Source organism: Stomoxys calcitrans, chromosome 1 (genome assembly GCF_963082655.1).
Source record: "Stomoxys calcitrans chromosome 1, idStoCalc2.1, whole genome shotgun sequence".
In the NCBI taxonomy this organism is placed as follows: Eukaryota; Metazoa; Arthropoda; class Insecta; order Diptera; family Muscidae; genus Stomoxys; species Stomoxys calcitrans.
The window spans coordinates 239,804,274-239,828,510 of NC_081552.1; the positions used below are offsets into that span (position 1 = coordinate 239,804,274).

Genomic DNA, 24,237 nt, shown 5'->3' on the forward strand with positions numbered 1-24,237 from the left:
TGGAGAAAATTTCACTGAAATTTTGTCTTTAGAGAAAATTTCTTTGAAATTTTGTCTTTAGAGAAAATTTCTTTGAAATTTTGTCTTTAGAGAAAATTTCTTTGAAATTTTGTCTTTAGAGAAAATTTCTTTGAAATTTTGTCTTTAGAGAAAATTTCTTTGAAATTTTGTCTTTAGAGAAAATTTCTTTGAAATTTTGTCTTTAGAGAAAATTTCTTTGAAATTTTGTCTTTAGAGAAAATTTCTTTGAAATTTTGTCTTTAGAGAAAATTTCACTGAAATTTTGTCTTTAGAGAAAATTTCTTTGAAATTTTGTCTTTAGAGAAAATTTCTTTGAAATTTTGTGTTTAGAGAAAATTTCTTTGACATTTTGTCTTTAGAGAAAATTTCTTTGACATTTTGTCTTTAGAGAGAATTTCTTTGAAATTTTGTCTTTAGAGAATATTTCTTTGAAATTTTGTCTTTAGAGAAAATTTCTTTGAAAATTTGTCTTTAGAGAAAATTTCACTGAAATTTTGTCTTTAGAGAAAATTTCTTTGAAATTTTGTCTTTAGAGAAAATTTCTTTGAAATTTTGTCTTTAGAGAAAATTTCTTTGAAATTTTGTCTTTAGAGAAAATTTCTTTGAAATTTTGTCTTTAGAGAAAATTTCTTTGAAATTTTGTCTTTAGAGAAAATTTCTTTGAAATTTTGTCTTTAGAGAAAATTTCTTTGAAATTTTGTGTTTAGAGAAAATTTCTTTGACATTTTGTCTTTAGAGAAAATTTCATTGAAATTTTGTCTTTAGAGATAATTTCTTTGAAATTTTGTCTTTAGAGAAAATTTCTTTGAAATTTTGTCTTTAGAGAAAATTTCTTTGAAATTTTGTCTTTAGAGAAAAGAGAAAATTTCACTGAAATTTTGTCTTTAGAGAAAATTTCTTTGAAATTTTGTCTTTAGAGAAAATTTCTTTGAAATTTTGTCTTTAGAGAAAATTTCTTTGAAATTTTGTCTTTAGAGAAAAGAGAAAATTTCACTGAAATTTTGTCTTTAGAGTCTTAAGAGAAAATTTCACTGAAATTTTGTCTTTAAGAAAATTTGTCTTTAAAGAAAATTTCACTGACATTTTGTCTTTAGAGAAAATTTCACTGAAATGTTGTTTTAAGGAAAATTTCCTGGACATTCTGTATGTTTCCCGATTTTAGTTTGATTTTTTCTAAGTGTATCATTTAGCAAAAATGAAACTTTCAATGCAACCCATTAACTTTGTTGGTTATTGGTTGTATGGCTATGCTTAAGTTGTCGGTGTGTGTGAATTTTTCTCCGTCAGGACATTTAGGGTTGGTGGGGTAATAGAAGCAACCAAGTGTAACAGTACTTAAATTGTCATTGCCAAGCTATGTGAAAGTCATACTCACCTAATAAATGTGTCCGAAAGTATATCACATCACGTAATGTCACCTCTTCATTGCGATAGAGTATTTGGAAAACACGTGAGGCTCCCGCCCCATTAATTATGCTGGCCGAGGCCAGATTGTGTACACTGTTGGGCAGTGGAGGTATATCGGATGGTTGCTGCTGCTGCTGCTGCTGTTGGTGTTGCTGTTGGAGATCCGTGGGCTCGCCGGAGTCTGGGCAACCATTGACAGGCAAGCCATTGGCACCCATGCCGCTGCCATTATTGGCCTCTCCATTGGCTATGGCAATGGGCTGTGCAGCGGGTTGGCCATTAGCTGTGGTTTCTGGTATTGTGGTCTCGATTTGTACTGGCAGGCGAGGTGAGACACGCAGGGAGCATCGTACTTGGTACAAACTATTTAATGAGATGGTTTGTTTGTTCGTTGTGTTGTGTTTCGTTGCCAAAGAATCACGGTGATGGTGATGGTCCATGTAGTTAGGACGAGGCATAAAAGAGAAGAGAATGAAATCAAAGTATGGGTTAAAGGTTAATTGCTGTGTATTTGGGAAAACATCTTTTAAATATTAAAAAGGTAAATTATGGCAAAATTATGTGCAGAGGAGGACAAAGGAAAATGGGCTGGGCAATAACTTTTTCAATATCCGAGGAATTCACAGTGCTTTAACAAAAGGATGTTGGAAAAAATTTTCCGGTTGGCAGGGCACATTGGGCAAACTCGAAAAACGGAAACTAAAAGTACAACTTTTGATTTAGAAAAATGAAAGGAATACTTGTCAGAAAAAAAAATGTCGGCCATATCATACTTTTGCATGACACCCACCTGGATATCCCAACCTTGTAATGACACCCAACCATGACAAAAGGTGGAAATTTCAATAAAATTTTATTTAAAGCAAAATTTATTTAAATTTTTTTTTCAAGACAAAACGAAAAGTTTTGATAAAATTTTCATTCATAGTAAAGTAATACCAAAACAATTCCTTGTGGTATGGTATTTCTGCGGTGTACTTCAAAATGAAATTGAGTTGAAGTTTTGCTAAAGCTAGGCTAGGTTGAAAAGAGGGTGCGAATGTTAATCCGCCCCATGCCACTATGGCCAGTAATCGGCTTGTTGTGCGCTTTCAATACTAAAAAAGTTACCTCGAAAAAGACAATGTCAGTCAGGAATTCCTTGCTACTTACAAAATCCTTAACTGTTTTCCATGCCACGCCCCTATGTTGGTATATGTCTGGTATTGTGTCCCTACCTAAGTGCCAAAGCAAAGGAAATGCTCCAACGTCTCATTATCTTCCCCGCATGCTCTAAACATGCTATCACTTGCCGCACCGATTTTCCATAAGTGAGCTCGTAGTCCTATGTGTCCCGCCATGATACCAACAGTTTTACTGATCTCCTTCTTATTTCCTTTCAGTAATAGCCTCGTCTTCTCACGATCTGAATCCCCCCATAGGATTTCGCCGTCCTACCGACCGTTTCCTTGTTCCAAAGGGTTCGCATGCGCATTCGTCGCCCACGTTCTTAACTCGGACTGCGTTGACCCGAAAGGCTTCGGGTAAACCAAGTTTATTGTCGTCAGTCTTCTGGCCTTCACCGCCAAATCGTCTGCCCTTTCATTCCCCCTTACTCCGTTATGGCCCGGCACCCAAACGATGCGGATTTTGCCACAGGCAGAGAAGGCGTTAATCTCCTTCTTACACTACGAGGCTGTTCGTGATCTTACCGTCCTGGTTGTTATTGCCCTTATGGCAATTTTGCTGTCCGTAAAGGTGTTCACACTCGACGTCCTAGCGTTAGCACCACCTCCTGCATTCTGTGATCACCACCTCCTGCATTCCGTGGTTCCGTGACCCGGATCACCCGCCTGCAGGACCGTATTATGGTCAGACAGTTTAAAACAGATCTCAGTCCCTTGGGTTCTCAATGTAGACCCCCAGGCCCACTCTGACCTCCAGCTTTGAACCATCCATGTAACATTATCTTCCAGATCACAATACTAGGGTTGTGTCAATCCAAGGCTGTGCCACTGACATGAGACAGTTTAAAACAGGTCTCAGTCCCTTGGGTTCTCAATGTAGACCCCAGGCCCACTCTGTCCTCCAGCTTTGAACCATCCATGTAACATCATCTTCCAGATGACAATACTAGGGTTGTGTCAATCCAAGACTGTGCCACTGACAGGAGACAGTTTAAAACAGATGTCAGTCCCTGGGTTCTCAATGTAGGCCCCGTGGCCCACTCTGTCCTCTAGCTTTCAACCATCCGTATAACATGATCTGCCAGATGACAGTAATAGGGTTCCGTCAATCCAAGACTATGCCACTGGCAAAAGTGCCTCGCACTTAAACTCAAGTGTCATCTCAGGTATCCGATGGGAAACCTCTTCCAGGTTTCCTTTTGTCGCCTCGATTATACCGCTATGGTATGAGCTGATCCCATCCTCAATCCATTCTCTCATCGCCTTAATTCTCATAGCCGTAGTGGCTGCCTAGAATAGTCTCTAGTGCCCTAGTGGGCGTGGTCCTCATCGCTCCGCCTATGCCAAGACAACATGTTCTCCATAGCAGTCCACCACACTACTTAGGCGTAACTAAGTATTGGTCTAATCACGCTCCTGTAGAGCCAGTGGACTACAAGGTGAAATACTTAGGTGTGATCTTGGACAGGAAACTGAATTGGAAGTGTCACATTCAGAAGCGTTCTGAGAAGGCTCACAGATGTTGGGCACTATGTAGATGGGCCGTAGGCTCGAAATAGGGCCTGAATCCTAGGATAGTAGAGCCGGATTCAGGCCTTATTTCTGGTTGAATGGCTACGTAAATAAGCAAAATTGCTGCATTTGGAGTGAAGAGAAACCAGAAGCCGTTCAAGAACTGCCCATGCATCCCGAAAAATGCACTGTTTGGTGTGGTTTGTACGCCGGTGGAATCATTGGACCGTATTTTTTCAAAGATGCTGTTGGACGCAACGTTACGGTGAATGAACACATTTCGAACCGAACACTGATTTTGGTAATAAAATTCAATGATTTGCAAGCGTTGCTCGTTAGTAAGTCTATTCATGATGAAATGTCAAAGCATACTGAGCATCTTTCTCTTTGACACCATGTCTGAAATCCCACGTGATCTGTCAAATACTAATGCATGAAAATCCTAACCTCAAAAAAATCACCCTTTACTAATGCATGAAAATCCTAACCTCAAAAAAATCACCCTTTACTTAGGTGTGATCTGGGACAAGAAACTGAATTGGAAGTGTCACATTCAGGAGCGTACTGAGAAGGCTCTCAGATGTTGGACACTATGTAGACGGGCCGTAGGTTCGAAAAGGGGCCTGAATCCGGCTCTACTATCCTCGGATTCAGGCCCCTTTTCGAACCTACGGCCCGTCTACATAGTGTCCAACATCTGTGAGCCTTCTCAGTAAGCTCCTGAATGTGACACTTCCAATTCAGTTTTCTGTCCCAGATCACACCTAAGTATTTCACCTTGTCAGATATCGAAATCGTCTTATTGAGGAAACGTATTGCGTCAAATTGGCCCATCCAAAATTATTTATTTCATTGCCGTTTTTCGCTTTCTGCCACTATGCACCTACTGTTGACTCCTTTTAGCTTGAATCCTCTGTCACTTACAAACTTTTATGAACCTATGATGTTGACCTGTTCTGTCATCAATGACAAACTTTTGATGTCCTCTCCTACATCTGTCCTTTTGATGTTGGGGCTTACGGTAAGAAGATAGTGAAGTAATTAAAAATTATTTACATAACATCTACATTGCCAGCTTAATTGTTTTGTTGCTCCCCATGACGTTGTCGATGTACATAATTGCATTTGTACATGACTAATTTTGCTTTGGTCAAAGGTCAAAGTTTCACAGAGTTCCGGATGGCAGAGTCACTATGAAAGTTATGCTTGAAAGCAAATTTAATTGCATCAATAGGTGACGTAAGGAATTTTGTCATGCCAAACACAGGCAGGAGCAAAAGCATATGCTATTATGAAGTTGACATAGTTGATTAAAGGGCAAAGAGTAAGTTTCAGAGTGACAGTATGCAAATAATTTGTAGCTGCACCTGTAGATATGAAGGTAGGAACAAAACGGGGGTATGCAAAATAAGATTGAAATTTTTAATTTTTTTTTACTCATCTGCAGAGCACATTTTACGGGGAATTTGTCTTTAGACAAAATTTGATGGAAACTTTGTCTTTAGACAAAATTTGATGGAAACTTTGTCTTTAAAGAAATTTTGTTTTGTTTTAAAAAAATTTTATTAAAATTTTGTCTTAGACAAGTAAAAAGTCGTAAAGTTCGGCCGGGCCGAATTTCGAAAACCCACCACCTCGGGCATATATGTAAACCACCTTTCATCATAATCCGGTGAATAATGCATAATTTATGCCCCCATAGCAGCTTTATCGAATTGTGGTCGGATTTGGACCAAATTCGAAACGAATATAGAGTGATCTGTTAAATACTAGTCATTTTTCAATTTTGTAGAACAAAATATTGGTCTTTTCTGTAGCCATATTCAAATATAGACCGATCAGAACCACATACGAGGTGAATGTAGAAAAGCCTAACATAAGTCAGTGTGTCGAATTTCAGCGAAATCGGATTATAAATGCGCCTTTTATGTGGCTAAGACTTTAAATCGAGAGATCGGTCAATATGGCAACTACATACAAATCTGGACCGATCTGGGCCAAATTTAAGAGGGATGTCGAAAGGCCTAACACAACTCACTGTCCCCAATTTTGACGAAATCGGACAATAAATGTGCCTTTAATGGACAAAAACCTAAAATCGAGAGATCGGTCTATATGGCAGCTATATCCAAATCTGGACCGATCTAGTTCAAATTGAAGATGGATATCGAAGAGCCTAACACAACTCACTGTTCCAAGTTTCGGCGAAATCGGACAATAAATGCGCCTTTTATGGACCCAAAACCTTATATCGAGAGATCGGTCAATATGGCAGCTATATCCAAATCTGGACCGATCTAGTTCGAATTGAAGAGGGATGTCGAAGGGACTAACACAACTCACTGTTCCAAGTTTCGGCGAAATCGGACAATAAATGCGCCTTTTATGGGACCAGGACCTTATTTAGAGAGATCGATATATATGGCAGCTATATCCAAATCTGGATCGATCCGAGTCAAATTCAAGAAACATGTTAAAGGGCCTAACGCAAATCACTGTCCCTAATTTCGGCGAAATCGGACAATAAATGCGCCTTTTATGGACCCAAAACCTTATATCGAGAGATCGATATATATGGCAGATATATCCAAATCTGGATCGATCTGAGTCAAATTGAAGAAACATGTTAAAGAGCCTAACGCAAATCACTGTCCTTAATTTCGGCGAAATCGGACAATAAATGCGCCTTTTATGGGCCCAAAACCTTATATCGATCTGAGTCAAATTGAAGAAACATGTTAAAGAGCCTAACGCAAATCACTGTCCTTAATTTCGGCGAAATCGGACAATAAATGCGCCTTTTATGGGCCCAAAACCTTATATCGAGAGATCTATCTATATGGCAGCTATATCCAAATCTGGATCGATCCGAGTCAAATTGAAGAAACATGTTAAAGGGCCTAACGCAAATCATTGTCCCTAATTTCGGCGAAATCGGATATAAATGCGCCTTTTATGGTTCCAAGACCTTAAATCGAGAGATCGGTCTATATGGGAGCTGTACCCAAATCTGGACCGATCTGTGCCATATTGCAAAAGTATGTCGAGGGGCTTAACCTAAATGACTGCCCCAAATTTCGACGAAATCGGACAATAAGTGCGCCTTTTATGGTTCCAAGACCTTAAATCGAGAGATCGGTCTATATGGGAGCTGTACCCAAATCTGGACCGATCTGTGCCATATTGCAGAAGTATGTCGAGGGGCTTAATCTATCTCACTGCCCCAAATTTCGGCGACATCGCTGAATAAATGCGCCTTTTATGGGTCCAAAACCTTAAATCGAGAGATCGGTCTATATGGCAGCTATATCCAAATCTGGACCGATCTGGGCCAAATTGACGAAGGATGTCGAAGGGCCCAACACAACTCACTGTCCCAAATTTCAGCAAAATCGGACAATAAATGCGCCTTTTATGGCCCCAAAACCTAAAACCAAGAGATCGGTCTATATGGCAGCTATATCTAAATCTGAACCGATCTGTGCCATATTGCAGATGTATGTCAAGGGGCTTAACGCATCTCACTGTCCCAAATTTCGGCGACATCGCGCAATAAACACGCCTTTTATGGGCCCAAAACCTTATATCGAGAGATCGATCTATATGGCAGCTATATCCAACTCTGGACCGATCTGTGCAATATTGCAGAAATATGTCGAGGAGCCTAACACAACTTACTGTTCCTAATTTCGGCGAAATCGTACAATAAATGAGCCTTTTATGGGCCCAAGACCCTAAATCGGCGGATCCGTCTATATAGCAGCTATATCCAAATCTGGACCGATCTGGGCCAAATTGACGAAGGATGTCGAAGGGCCCAACACAAATCACTGTCCCAAATTTCAGCAAATCGGACAATGAATGCGCCTTTTATGGCCCCAAAACCTAAAACCAAGAGATCGTTCTATATGGCAGCTATATCCAAATCTGGACCGATCTGGGCCATATTGCAGATGTATGTCAAGGGGCTTAACCTAACTCACTGTCTCAAATTTCGGCGACATCGGACAATAAATGCACCTTTTATGGGCCCAAAACCTTAAATTGAGAGATCGTTCTATATGGCAGCTATATCCAAATCTAAACCGATCTGGACTAAATAGACGAAGGATGTCGAAGGGCCCAACACAACTCACTGTCCCAAATTTCAGCAAAATCGGACAATAAATGAGCCTTTTATAGGCCTATGACCCCAAATCGTAGGATCGGTGTATATGGCAGCATGAGGTGTTTTGTTATGACTTCCAACTGTGGTAAATATGGGGCAAATCGGTACATAGCCTGATATAGCTGCCATATAAACCGATCTTGGATCTTGACTTCTTGAGCCTCTAGATGGTGCTATTCTCATCCGTTTTGGCAGAAATTTTGTACAACGGTCTGAATGGATCTATAGCTTGATACAGTTCCCATATAAACCGATCTCCGGATTTTGCTTCTTGAGCCCCTACAAGGCGCAATTCTTATCCGATTTAGGTGTAATATTGAACGTGGTGTTTTTGTACTGTACTGTACCATACTGCTTCATATCGGTTCATAAATTGGTATAGCTGTCATATAAACCGATCTGGGATCTTGACTTCGTGAGCCACTAGAGGGCGCAATTCTTATCCGATTTGGCTGAAATTTTGTACAACGGCTTCTTCCATGACTTTCAACATACATACATTCAACATTATTCTTTGTTTGCCTAAAAAGAGATACCGCTCAAGGAACTCGACAAATGCTATCCATGGTGGAGGGTATATAAGATTCGGCCCGGCCGAACTTAGCACGCTCTTACTTGTTATATCTGAAAAAGTTGTATGCAGTATAACAACTGTTATGCTCCAGCCTGTCATATGTCTATTCTAAATGTATGGCCTTATTCTGCTTCATGTATGCCTCCATAAAAGAAATTTTACAAGGGAAATATGATTGCAAGATGACTACCTTGACGATCATAAGTAAGGTAATAAATGGAATATTTTTGCATTATTTGATAAGTCGCATGCCCAAAAGGCAGAAAACTGGTCCTCGGACAGAAGTATCCCATTTTACATAAAGTTTGATTTTTTTGCTATCAACGTTTTCGTAGACAACTCCGTTTGGGATCCAAATGATTACAATTAAAACTGAATCTGATGTCATGCTTGAGTTGCTTGAGCATTGCCATGATTTAATTTGCAATTTATTTAAGCTTGAATGGGTTAAATGTCAGTTGCATTAATTAAACGAACCTGAGCCGTTTGTTGTATTCAGGCAAAATTCACATTGGGCTTACCAGGGCGCTAGTTGTAGTGCATAAGGCAAGTGCAATACATTGCTCCGTACACAACTTGTCATTATAAAAAAGGCCCAGAGGCAAGTTAACGTTTCTGAAGTTACTGAGTATGAAAAATTACAAAAAAAATTTGTATACTCGTCTAATGAAATGAATAGTACTGTTATACATTTAACCTATAACTATGTATTACTAATATGGGTTTAACATCAAAACAGTGATTAATTTAATAGTAAATCACATAGCTACAGCCACTGGATGGTTATGGTTACTCTTCTGCGCTAAGAAAGTACCACTTTATACGTTTTAGAAGCTAATATACTATTTTTGAACGTTTTTAGTTGCAAATGTACGAATTTCAAAAAAAAGAATCCTAGTCGCATAATATATAGTGTCAAGCTGTATATATCCCAAATTTAAGTCCTCTAGCTCAATCCATAAGAAAAGTACCATTTTCGACAATTTAGTACCAAAATGGACAAATTTCAAAAAATATTTTCAGTCGCCCAATATATATTTTTTTAGGTGCTCCTATAACCCAAACAATAAAGCTCTAGCTCTATCTATAAAGAAAGTACTATTTTGTACTTTTTAGTACTTTAATGTACGAATTTCCAAAAATTCTTCTAGGCGCCCGGTATACACTCTCAAGGTGTATCTGTATTCCAAATTTCAGAGCTCTAGCTCAATCTGTAAAGAAAGTACCATTTTGTACGTTTTAGTACCTTAATGTACGGATTTCAGAAAATTCTTCTAGTGACCTGATATATACTCTTAAAGTGTAACTGCATCCTAATTATGAGAGCTTTAGCTCAATACTTAAAAAAGTACCTTTTTGTACGTTTTCGTACCGAAATGTACGAATTTCAAAAAAATCTTCCAGTTGCCCAAATTTAAGTCCTCTAGCTCAATTTGTAAGGAAAGTACCCTTTTCGACTGTCAAAGTGTACCTGTATCCCAAATTTCCGAGCTTTAGCTGAATTTGCACAGAAAGCTCTATTTTTTACGTTTTTGCGTCTGAAGAAAGTACTATTTTGTACTTTTTAGTACCTTAATGTACGAATTTCCAAAAATTCTTCTAGTCGCCCGGTATATACACTCAAGGTGTGTCTGTATTCCAAATTTCAGAGCTCCAGCTCAATCTGTAAAGAAAGTACCATTTTGTACGTTTTAGTACCTTAATGTACGAATTTCAGAAAATTCTTCTAGTGACCTGATATATACTCTTAAAGTGTAACTGCATCCCAATTATGAGAGCTTTAGCTCAATACTTAAAAAAGTACCTTTTTGTACGTTTTCGTACCGAAATGTACGAATTTCAAAAAAATCTTCCAGTTGCCCAAATTTAAGTCCTTTAGCTCAATTTGTAAGGAAAGTACCCTTTTCGACTGTCAAAGTGTACCTGTATCCCAAATTTCAGAGCCTTAGCTCAAATTGCACAGAAAGCTCTATTTTGTACGTTTTGGTGTCTAAAGAAAGTACTATTTTGTACTTTTTAGTACCTTAATGTACGAATTTCCAAAAAATCTTCTAGGCGGACCGGTATATACTCTCAAGGTGCATCTGTGTTCCAAATTTCAGAGCTCCAGCTCAATCTATAAAGAAAGTACCATTTTGTACGTTTTAGTACCTTAATGTACGGATTTCAGAAAATTCTTCTAGTAACCTGATATATACTCTTAAAGTGTAACTGCATCCCAATTATGAGAGCTTTAGCTCAATACTTAAAAAAGTACCATTTTGGGTACTTTGGTACCAAATGGTACCAAAATGTACGAATTGTGAAAAGATCATTTAGTCACCCATCATATATCTTTTAGTTGTACCTACATATCAGATTGCTGACATCTAGCTTCATTTGTAAAGAAGGTACCAATTTTGGTACCAAAATGTACGAATTGTGAAAAAATCATCCAGTCACCCATCATATATTTGCTAGTTGTAGCCACATGCCAAATTTCAGATGTAGTGCTCCATCTGTAACGAAAGTACCAACTGTTGCCAATTCCAGTACTAAACGTACGCTTTCTCCCGTTAGCGGTACTATTTTCCATATTTTTTAACTTTCATTATTTTGCAGCAGATGTCCTTAAGTCAACCTTAAAATTTCTAGCCCTATCCATCAAAGTTCATCCATAAAGAACGTTTTTGGTACTTTTTTTAGTACCTAAATGTACACATTTTCAAAAGCTCATATAGTGACCCCGTTAAGGTCGCTAAAGTGTACCTCAGATTTAAAATTCAGAGTTCTAGCGCAATCCGTAAAAAAGTACAAATTTTGAAGCAGTACGTTTAGTTCCGAAATTGGTACATTTTTTTTACGGATTTGGCACAACCCATTTCTTGTACGATTTTGGAAAATTTTTTTTTTCAAGTCTTATTTTTTTCGATTTGAGATCAAGAACACTCTCCTAGCCCTAGTAGAGTAGAGTAGAGTAGAGCAGAGTAGAGTAGAGTAGAGTAGAGTAGAGCAGAGTAGAGTAGAGTAGAGTAGAGTAGAGTAGAGTAGAGTAGAGTAGAGTAGAGTAGAGTAGAGTAGAGTAGAGTAGAGTAGAGTAGAGTAGAGTAGAGTAGAGTAGAGTAGAGTAGAGTAGAGTAGAGTAGAGTAGAGTAGAGTAGAGTAGAGTAGAGTAGAGTAGAGTAGAGTAGAGTAGAGTAGAGTAGAGTAGAGTAGAGTAGAGTAGAGTAGAGTAGAGTAGAGTAGAGTAGAGTAGAGTAGAGTAGAGTAGAGTAGAGTAGAGTAGAGTAGAGTAGAGTAGAGTAGAGTAGAGTAGAGTAGAGTAGAGTAGAGTAGAGTAGAGTAGAGTAGAGTAGAGTAGAGTAGAGTAGAGTAGAGTAGAGTAGAGTTGAGTAGAGTAGAGTAGAGTATAGTAGAAAAGAGTAGAGTAGAGTAGAGTAGAGTAGAGTAGAGTAGAGTAGAGTAGAGTAGAGTAGAGTAGAGTAGAGTAGAGTAGAGTAGAGTAGAGTAGAGTAGAGTAGAGTAGAGTAGAGTAGAGTAGAGTAGAGTAGAGTAGAGTAGAGTAGAGTAGAGTAGAGTTGAGTAGAGTAGAGTAGAATAGAGTAGAGTAGAGTAGAGTAGAGTCCGGCCGAACTTAGCTTATTTTAACTTGATAAATATCTGCCGCAGCTATTTAAATTTTTTTTTTACTTTCGATATTCAATTCTAGCCTTAAGTTTAGCCAACTTTTGTTTGTTTCACAATACTTTTTGTTTACCAAGGAATCCTCTGGTCTAACCATAATATCCCATTTGTACCATGGGGCCATTGGTTTAACTACAAATCTTTCTTTTCATTTCCAAGTAAATCGATGCACTCAATCTTTCAACAATTCTCATGAATTGTTAACCATATGCCATATAACTCAATTCCTGCTACCACTAAGCCAATCCCAAATCTTTGTCTTAAAGTTTAGTTCAAAATTGTTTGCTTCTTAAGCAGGGTTTAAGGGAAAAAATGTGAAAAAGGATATGTTTGAGAGGAAATGTAGGAGAGGATTCTACTTACCCCCTTTGAAATAAATCCACATTGAAAAATTTATACAATTCCACAGAAAATTCAATTGTTGCTTGTAAATCACCCATAACGCTTCAAAGACTGAAAGTCCAGTCAAATGACCCCAATGCCAAAAACATCAATTTGATGGAGGGGGGGTCGAAGGGGTAAATGGCTGCAATCAATAATGATGCTGCGGCTGAACTAACATAAATATGAAGCTGGCTCTTGCTCGTTCTCGTTGTCTGTATCTGTGTTGTAAGGCTTGCGAAATTGTTTCAACTTGCTCAGGCTTATCTCTAACATTGTCAGAGTCGTGCAGTTGTATACGCCAGCCAAGTACACCATTACAGTCCAAACATGGCAAGTGAACCGGTAACTAAATAAATATTCACTCAACCACATCTACATTCGTTAGCAGCACTGGTTCAAAGTGGATACAGCATACGAAGAGTTGCGCTGCAGTTGTTGATGTTGCTGTTGCTGTTATGGTAGCAGGACACCATAGACCCTGAATTTGAATGGAAATGATTGTGAATTGGGATTGATGGCTAGGATCTCTCTCTCCCTCTCTAAGGTCCTTATAACGATGCTTGCTTCGATACTGCAAATGCGGATGTTGCCATTGGTGATGGTGGTCTTGGTGTTGGTTTCACTGTTGTTGTAGTACGACGATTGTTCATTGCCAGCATGTATACTGTGTAAGAACACATATGAGTACCGTACTCATTCACACGCACACACACTCATGCAGTTACGCAAACAAACCCTAGCGAAATCAGGTTTGCAATTCCAGCAAGAATGTCAACAACAACTAGACCCACAAAAAAAAAACGCCATCTGTAGAGCTCTTGAGTCAAAACTGTTTATATTTGTGCTTAACGTTATACAATGACATAATGACGTCTAATGGCAGAAATATGGGCTAAGATCATCATTCGTGGGACGTAGGTGGAGCTAGAGGAGAAGAAGGTGAACAGCAATCATAGCAGATGTGACCGTTTGATGTGTGTGTGTGTGTGTGGTGTCGTGTGGCAGTTGTTTGGTACTCTCTGCTAGAGTGGTTGGTCCCAGCGCAATGGGGTTAAACTTGTTCAGGAGGCAGCTTTGACATTAGAGAGCCGACCTATGTAGCTTACGAAGGACCATACCATATCCTTATAATCTGTTCAAAATCTAATGTTTGACTTTTGACATTGTGGCTGTTGCAGCAATAGTTTCCGTTGACTTTTTTATGAGCAAAAAGGCGGCACCAGTTACCACCCCTATTTAGGGAAGGCAGGTAGGCAGGGAGGTCGGATGGAGAACGTAAATGTTAACGTTCCTTTATGTATTTATTTTTGGTTCTAGTCCTTGGTTACTTTTTTTGCTGCTGCCTTTTGTACAAATAATGTTGATGATGATGATGATGTTGACGTTTACGCTGGTGCTTTTTCAGCTCAAGGATTAAAGGTTTCTTGAGATGCTTTAGGTTTTTTTTTTATTTTTGATATAGCAGCAATTCTTTTGCCATTTGGTATAGGGAGACCACCTATGGCTACATCATCACGTATTTGCCAGGATCAAAAGGGGACCTCTAATGGCAGCGACATACATTTCCCTCGAAAAAAAAACAGCAAGTACAGCGCTATGCCTGCAATGAAAAATAGTAAAGCAGAGAGTGAGTGAGGGTGAGAGAGGCAAAGAGGATATAATATAAATGTGCATATTATATTTGTATTTGTGTTTGTGATAAAAATGTCATCACAATCAACATCAAATTCATATTTGTGTAATTTGTCGTCGTCTGGGAGCATGCTTTCAATTCCCTTTCTTTGGCCATAACGAATTCAATTCATTGCTGCTGTTTCACATTAGTTTCCATGGAAGGATTTATGGTGATAGTTTCGCTGTGGCGCCTATAGTTGTTATAATAATTTATTGCTTTCATCTATTATTTATTCAAATTGTTACATATGTGTGTTAATCTGAGTATGTGTGTGTGTGTTTGTGAATTATACAGAAATGCTAGGTTGCATCAATGTTAAAGGACATAAATAACAAGGTTACGCCATAAATAAGAAACATAGGCCACTGGAATAAATTAGCCCAATGCTATGTGGAAGCTGAAGAAGAAACAAAATCTTAAATTTCCATGAAATTTTCTCTAAAGAAAAAATTTCCATAAAATTTTCTCTAAAGAAAAAATTTCCATGAAATTTTCTCTAAAGAAAAAATTTCCATGAAATTTTTTCTAAAGAAAAAAATTTCCATGAAATTTTCATGAAATTTTTTCTAAAGAAAAAAATGTCCATGAAATTTTCATGAAATTTTCTCTAAAGAAAAAATGCGCCTTGCATCTTCATCAACACTTTTGTCAAATTGATTATCTGATGAAATAAAAGAGCACGAACAGACAAACCAAACGAATCGCCCCATCGCTGTGCTGTAGGTCAATGTGGTCTAAGCACTAACAGCACTTGCAGTGACATTCTATAAATATTCAAGTGCACAACAAGTAAAAAGGCATTAAGTTCGGCCGGGCCGAACTTTAGATACCCACCACCTCGGGTATATATGTAAACCCCCTTTCGTTGCAATCCGGTAAATTGCATAACTTATGCACCCAAAATCGGCACGTACATTGAGTGGTCTACTAAATATAAGTCACTATTAAATTTTGTAGAACAAATTCAAATAAAGCTTCTATGAGCTTCAGACCCTTAATCGGCATATCGGTCTATATGCAAAAAAAAAAAAAAAAATTGCCCACGAACATTCCACTAAGGAACAGGGGCAAGCTTCTCACATATCAATGAGTGCAGTCCGATTCAAGTTTTAAGCTCAATAATAAGGGACCTCCTTTTTATAGCCGAGTCCGAACGACGTGTCGCAGTGCGAAACCTCTTTGGAGAGAAGTTTTACATGGCATAGTACCTCACAAATGTTGCCAGCATTAGGAGGGGAAAACCACCGCTGAAAATTTTTCTAATGGTCTCGCCAGGATTCGAACCCAGGCGTTCAGCGTCATGCTCACCTCTGCTCTACGGTGGCCTCCCAATCATAATCGGTCTATATGACAGCTATATTCAAATACAGTCCGAACCATATTTGGGACGGATATAGGGAGTGGGTAGTTTTAGGTACCCACTGTTTAAAATTTCAGCGAAATCGGATAAAAAATAAAGTTTTTATGGGCTTTAGTCCCTTTGTCGGCAGATAGGTCTATATGACAGCTATATCTAAATATAGTCCGATTTGAACCATATGGGTTCTGTTATGGGCTTAAGACTCCTTTTCGGGAGATCGGTCTATATGGTAGCTATGTCTAAATATAGTCTGATCTCAAACATGTCCGGGTCGGTTGTCGGGAGACTTAAAACTACCCACTGTTTAAAATTTCAGCGAAATCGGGTAATAAATCAATCTTTTATGGGCTTCAGACCCTTTATCGGGAGATCGGTCTATATGGCAGCTATATCTAAATGTGGACCGACCTAATCCATATTTAGGTCAGATGTCGGGAGGCTTAAAATAGCCCACTGTTGCAAATTTCAGCGAAATCAGGTAATTAATAAAGCTTTAGTGGTCTTCCGATCCTCTATCGGGAGATCGGTCTATATGGCAGCTCTATGTAAAGATGGACCTATCTAATCCATATTTAGGTCAGATGTTGATTGATTTAAAATAACCCACTGTTGCAAATTTCACCGAAATCGGATAATAAATTAAGCTTTTATGGGCCTTAGACCCTTTATCGGGAGATCGGTCTATATGGTAGCTATGTCGAAATATAGTTCAATCTGTCGTATAGTCAGTTGTCGGAAAGCCTTAAGGTACTCACTGTTTCAAATTCCAGCAAGATCGGATTAAATATAAAGTTTTTATGGGCATTAGACAATTTGTAAGAAAATCGGTCTATGTATCAGCTTATACAAACACTAGCCGAACCGGGCCCGCTCCGCTCCGCCTTCTTTATTTCGCCCTGAATGCGGATATTGAATTATAGCCTATGACGCTGAACGCGTTCGAATCCTGGCGAGAACATCGAACAAAGCGGTCTTTATTCCTTCTTAATGTTGGCGACATTTGCGAGATACAATGCCATGCATGGCCATTTAAAAAATTTTCCCCAAAAAAGTGTCGTGCTGCGCGACGCCGTTCGTACTCAAATAACCGCTGGGTACTTGAACCCAAATTTTAATACCCTATTCGTTTTCAGGTCTCCAATACCTTTCATTTGATACCCTTAATTGTGCCCATCGAACCCCTTTCGGATATGGGTGGAGTTTTTGGGGTATGGGGGAGGGTCCGCCTCCACCCAATATCTAGAAAAGATAAAGCCTATGTTTCCTTCCAGACAAACGTATATGAGTATCACATAATTCGATCTGATTTTTTATGCCAGATACGAAATCTACTCCCGAATATCTTTCATTTGAGCCCCATATTGAATTGAACGTCCAATATGTCTGATTGGGGGAGTTTTGGGGTTGGGGCGGCCCGATGGGTACTTAGACTCAAATTTTAATACCATATTCTTATTCTACTCTCCAATGTCTTACATTTGATAACTATATTGTTCCGATCGGTCCACTTTTAATTTTGGGTTGCCTTTTTGGCATAAAGGGGAGGGTCCGTCCCCCTTCCGATACCGAAAAATTATATAGCCTATGTTTTCTCTCAGGCCAACCTACACAATATGCGAAAATTTCGAGAAAATCGGTACGGCCGTTTTTCAGTCTATACGTAACAAAAAGAGTCCCATTTATCCTTGATTGGGTAATGTTCCCATTATGGGCGTTTTTGTGGGGGTGGGGGGACCCCCTATACTTCGACATGCATTTGTATGCCAAATTCGTTATCTACTCCCGCATACTTTTCATTAGATACCCATATTGTCCTTATCGGTCCACTTTTGATTTTGGGTGGTGTTTTGGGGGTAACGGTGGAGGGTCCGCCCCTTCCGTTATCAATAAATTATAAAGCCCATTCCTACTTTTTGACCATATTCGCAATCTACTGCCGAATACCTTCCATTTGATACCCATATTGTCCTTATCGGTCCACTTTTAATTTTTGGGTGGTGTTTTTTGGGGTAATGGTGGAGGGTCCGCCTCCTTCCGATATCAATAAAAACCTATTCTTACTGCTTGACCATAAAGACTATTCTTACTTCTTGACCATATTTGTAATCTACTCTAAGACCGTCTTAAGAACTGAAACATCGGCCTTCGATCAAACAATCACGCTACACCGGATCCATTAAGATCATCCATAATAATTTTTATGGATATTTGATTTCCTAAGACTACATCACCCCAAAAAGTGTTGCTCCTTTGTCTTTTAAGCATATTTTTTTTATTAACCGAATTTCCACAAAAATGGCCAAGATAAATTATTCTTCCTTTGGCTCTACTACTTTTAATGCAGTCCTTCCTTTCGTTTCATTTCCTTTTGCTTTCTTTATTTCTTTCATGCTCCATCATCTTTCCGGTTAGTATGGCATACGATATGGACCTTTCCGCTGCTTTGAGGATGGCACAATAATGCCCATTTGTATTCCGATAAAAGTTTAAATGGGCCACTGCACCATCACAAGAGATTAACGTAAGCTTTAACCTGATTATTATGGGAGGATTTGTTGATGCCTACCAACTTTTTCAATGGATCTATTATGGCCTACTTGAGAGTGTAACCTAATTTTGGCAACAATAGAACTTCGTTTGGTTGTGGTCCCTTCTTCTATGGATAATCCTAAACGATGGCGGCCTTAATTTGCTGACTTATGCTGTAAAAGGGAATATGCACGAGGGTGTATGTGTGTGTGTGATTGTATGTGAGTGCTAGTGCCAACGGAAATATCTCTTGTATGTTTTATGCATTTTTTCTCTCCCCCCACTTTACAGAAATTTCCTCTAAACCAATTCCCCATCGATTTCAAACAAATGCCGAAGAATAAGCGAAAAAACATTCAATAAATTGATTACGTTTTAATGAGATGTACGAGCATGGCAAATAGCAAAGTGTGCCACAGCGGAGATATACATGTAGGTGGGAAAGTGTTTTGGGGCGAGGGCGGAAACGGAAACCTAATACCTTCTGACTTTGTTTGGCTTTGCCATGGAAGACACGGCAAACTACACTACACTACACTACACTACTTTGTGTCGAGGTTATGGGGTCAATAAAAACGAAAACATGAACCGACAGCACTGTAAAGCAAACCAACATCGTCCATCCAACCTTAGGGCCCACCCCTCCCCACCGACAAACCGATAACAAAAGAGCAAAATGTGGCCTGAAAAGAAAATGAGTTAAAATCTTCTCCTACTACCGTCGCTTCCGTGCGGTAAAGGTAGACAAATGACAGCGTCATAGAACATGGCAAAAAGTTGTAGTTTTTACTGGCTCCCCCCCCCCCCCCCCCCATTTGTTTGTTGTTGGTCTTATTTCCGATAAACGTTTTGGGGGGGAAGTATGGCTTAAAGCGGCACGATAAGCACAAGGATAAGGTGTAATAATGCAAAATGGTACTCGTTTTATCTGAAATGTTGCAAAATGGGGTCTTTTGTGTTATATCAAATGTAAAGTATCTATTTAGTGTCTCTTATTGGAATATTTAATGTGTTGTTGGAGGGTGCATTCGTATGAAAGATAGCAATGAGCATTTTAACAAAATTACATGAAGGGTAAAATGATGTCGGATGTTTGATGAAAATCAGTAATTCCAAACAAAGCTAATTTGATATTAAACAAGTAAAAATGCATTAAGTTCCGCCAGGTCGAACTTTGGATACCCACCACCTCGGGTATAAATGTTAAACCCCTTTCATCACAATCCGGTGAACATTGGGTAAATTAAGCAACCAAATTCGGCACGGACATTGAGTGGTCTAATGTATATGCCACTATTCAATTTTTTACAACAAAATATTGGTTTTTTTTGGCAGATATATCCAATTATAACCCGATCTGAACCATATTAAGGTCGGATGTCGTGGGGCTCTAAAAAACTCACTGTTTCAAATTTCAGCAAAATCGGGTAATAAATAAAGCTTTTATGGGCTTCAGCCCCTTTATCGGCAGATCGGTCTATATGGCAGCTATATCTTAATATAGTCCGATCTGAACCATATTTGGGTCAGATGTCGGGAGGCTTAAAATAACCCACTGTTGCAAATTCCAGCGAAATGGGGTAATAAATAAAGCTTTTATGGGCTTCAGACCCTTAATCGGCAGATCGGTCTATATGACAGCTATATCTAAATATAGTCCGACCTGTACCATATTAAGGTCGGATATTGGGAGGCCTAAATCTGCGCACTATTCCAAATTTCAGCGAAATCGGATAAAAAATAAAGCTTTAATGGCCTTCAGACCCTTTATGGGGAGATCGGTCAATATGGCAGCTATAGTTATATATAGTCCGATCTTAACCATATTTGGGTCAGATGTCGGGAGGCTTAAAATAACCCCCTGTTGCAAATTCCAGCGAAACGGGGTAATAAATAAAGCTTTTATGGGCTTCAGACCCTTAATCGGCAGATCGGTCTATATGACAGCTATATCTAAATAATGTCCGATCTGAACCAAATTTGGGTCAGATGTCGGGAAGCTTAAAATAGCCCATTGTCTTAAATTTCAACAAAATCGGTTAAAAAATAAAGCTTTTAGGGGCTTCAGACCCTTAATCTGCAGATCGGTCTATATGACAGCTATATCTAAATATAGTCCGACCTGAACCATATTTGGATCAGATGTCGGGAGGCTTAAAATAACCCACTGTTGTAAATTCCAGCGAAATGGGGTAATAAATAAAGCTTTTATGGGCTTCAGACCCTTAATCGGCAGATCGGTCTATATGACAGCTATATCTAAATATAGTCCGATCGGAACCAAATTTGGGTCGGATGTCGGGAATGTTAAAATAGCCCACTATTGCAAATTTCAGTGAAATCGGATAAGAATAAAGCTTCAATGGCCTTCAGACCCTTTATCGGGAGATCGTCCTATATAGCAGCTATATCCGAATATGGTCCGATTTGGCCCGTTCAAGAACTTAACCAGCGTTCATCAAAAAGACGCATCTGTGCCAGAATTCAGCTCAATATCTTAATTTTTGAAGGCTCTAGAGTGATTACAACAGACGGACGGACAGACACACGGACATCGTTAAATCGTCTTAGAATTTTACGACGATCCGAAATATAAATACTTTGTAGGGTCGAAAATTTATATTTCAATGTGTTGCAAACTAAATGCATACACCTCCTATCCTACGGTGGTGGGTATAAAAAGTATTTGCTACGCCCTTTTAATTTTTTTTTTAATTTCACATCTAGATAAACAAATCCATGCACCTGGCTATACTTCCCCATCCCCTAGTGATGCAAAGCGTAGAACGAATGAGGTCATACAACAAATTTACGGTTGCAGAAAACAATCTGACTACGAATAAGCAATTACAACAAAAGCAATAACAATATTGTGTACCATCAAGAGCAACCTAAATGAAAAGAAAAACCACTAACAATGCAAACGCCAACAACAAACAAGTAAAGCTATAACTAAAAGTGAATAAAACTTTTAATCGTCCAAAACACAACAACAACAAAAGCGACAACAACAAAACGAAGGGGAAACTGTTTTTTTTTGTGTTTTTCACTTTCTTTTCACTTGCATGGGCATCCGTTGTCATTGTGGCATGAGTCAAAAGAAATCTGCAGACGATGACAATCACGGCGGTGCCTATTATCATTACTACCAAACAAACAAACACCCACACACCTACTCTTTATATGTGTATATAAACATATAAACTTGCAGTGCTTAAGCTACAGGCTTAAACACAAAACTTTGTTGAGAGGAGAATACTCTCACTTCAAGATAATATCTCACTCTTTCACTAACCTCCTTACTCACACTTATCACCACTCATTTAAAATAGGTGCCCACTTGTCCCCATTGCTGGCAATAGCGTCGACGTTGGCAGTGTAAGCTACGGAGCAGAATTAGTTTCAAAATAGTTTGTGGTTAGAGTTGCCAAAGGAAATAGGCTTGAGGTAATTTCTCTAGGGAAATATTTAATAAAAAAATAAATAAATTTAATTTTTAAGTTAGTTTGTTTTTATTTAATTTAATTAATTTTTTTTTATTTAATTTAATTTTGTTTTTATGTAATTAAATTTTGTTTTTATTTTTTTTTATTTTATTTTATTTTATTTTATTTTATTTTATTTTATTTTATTTTATTTTATTTTATTTTATTTTATTTTATTTTATTTTATTTTATTTTATTTTATTTTATTTTATTTTATTTTATTTTATTTTATTTTATTTTATTTTATTTTATTTTATTTTATTTCATTTTTATACCCTCCACCATAAGATGGGGGGTATACTAATTTCGTCATTCTGATTGTAACTACTCGAAATATTCGTCTGAGAACCCATAAAGTATATATATTTTTGATCGTCGTGAAATTTTATGTCGATCTAGCCATGTCCGTCCGTCCGTCTGCCTGTCGAAAGCACGCTAACTTCCGAAGGAGTAAAGCTAGCCGCTTGAAATTTTGCACAAATACTTCTTATTAGTGTAGGTCGGTTGGTATTGTAAATGGGCCATATCGGTCCATGTTTTGATATAGCTGCCATATAAACCGATCTTGGGTCTTGACTTCTTGAGCCTCTAGAGTACGCAATTCTTATCCGATTGGAATGAAATTTTGCATGACGTGTTTTGTTATGATATCCAACAACTGTGCCAAGTATGGTTCAAATCGGTTTATAACCTGATATAGCTGCCATATAAACCGATCTTGGGTCTTGACTTCTTGAGCCTCTAGAGTGCGCAATTCTTATCCGATTAGAATGAAATTTTGCACGACGTGTTTCGTATGGTATCCAACAACTGTGCCGAGTATTGTTCAAATCGGTCTAAACCTTATATAGCTGTCATAAAAACCGATCTTGGGTCTTGACTTCTTGAGCCTCTAGAGTGCGCAATTCTTATCCGATTGGAATGAAATTTTGCACGACGTGTTTTGTTATGCTATACAACAACTGTGCCAAGTATGGTTCAAATCGGTTCATAACCTTATATAGCTGTCATATAAACCGATCTTGGGTCTTGACTTCTTGAGCCTCTAGAGTGCGCAATTCTTATCCGATTGGAATGAAATTTTGCACGACGTGTTTTGTTATGATATACAACAACTGTGTCAAGTATGGTGCAAATCGGTCCGTAACCTGATATAGCTGCCATATAAACCGATCTGGGGTCTTGACTTCTTGAGCCTCTAGAGTGCGCAATTCTTATCCGATTGGAATGAAATTTTGCACGATGTGTTTTGTTATGCTATACAACAACTGTGCCAAGTATGGTTCAAATCGGTTCATAACCTTATATAGCTGTCATATAAACCGATCTTGGGTCTTGACTTCTTGAGCCTCTAGAGTGCGCAATTCTTATCCGATTGGAATGAAATTTTGCACGACGTGTTTTGTTATGATATACAACAACTGTGTCAAGTATGGTGCAAATCGGTCCATAACCTGATATAGCTGCCATATAAACCGATCTGGGGTCTTGACTTCTTGAGCCTCTAGAGTGCGCAATTCTTATCCGATTGGAATGAAATTTTGCACGACGTGTTTTGTTATGATATCCAACAACTGTGCCGGGTATGGTTCAAATCGGTTCATAACCTGATATAGCTGTCATATAAACAGATCTGGGGACTTGACTTCTTGAGCTTTTACAGGGCGCAATTCCTATCCGATTTGGCTGAAATTTCGCAAGACGTTTTAAATTGTTACTTTCAACAACTATGTCAAATAAAGTACAAGTCGGTTCACAACCTGATTTAGCTGCCATATAAACCGATCTGGGATCTTGACTTCTTGAGCCTCTAGAGATCGCAATTATTATCCGATTTGCCTGAAATTTTGTACGACGTATTCTCTCATGACCATTAACATACGTGTTTATTATGGTCTGAATCGGCCTATAACCTGATATAGCTGCCATATAAATCGATCTCTTTATTTTACTTCTTGAGCCCACAAAGAGCGCAATTCTTATTCGAATTGGCTGACATTTTACACAGGTCTCCAACATAAATATAATTTAATTGTGGTCCAAACCGGACAATATCTTAATATCGCTCTAATAGCAGAGCAAATCTTTTTTTATATCCTTTTTTGCATAAGAAGGGATGCCGGGAAAAGAACTCGACAAATGCGATCCATGTGGAGGGTATATAAGATTCGGCCCGGCCGAACTTAGCACACTTTTACTTGTTTTTATTTTATTTTATTTTATTTTATTTTATTTTATTTTATTTTTTTTTTTTATTTTATTTTATTTTTTTTATTTTATTTTTTTTTATTTT

The 24,237-nt window shown here is 38.3% G+C and overlaps 1 protein-coding gene across 1 annotated transcript in view; it reads right to left on the reverse strand.

Annotated features, from left to right (window-relative positions):
* Window positions 1–24,237, reverse strand: part of LOC106091808 (uncharacterized) — a 194,169-nt gene that overhangs the window by 116,156 nt on the left and 53,776 nt on the right. The window contains exons 2-3 of the mRNA XM_059360224.1: window positions 12,875–14,495; window positions 1,397–1,791 (exon numbers count right to left, since the gene is read on the reverse strand). Coding sequence (XP_059216207.1) covers window positions 1,397–1,791; window positions 12,875–12,951 — 472 coding nt within the window. The 5' untranslated portion in view covers window positions 12,952–14,495. The remainder of the gene's footprint in view (window positions 1–1,396; window positions 1,792–12,874; window positions 14,496–24,237) is intronic.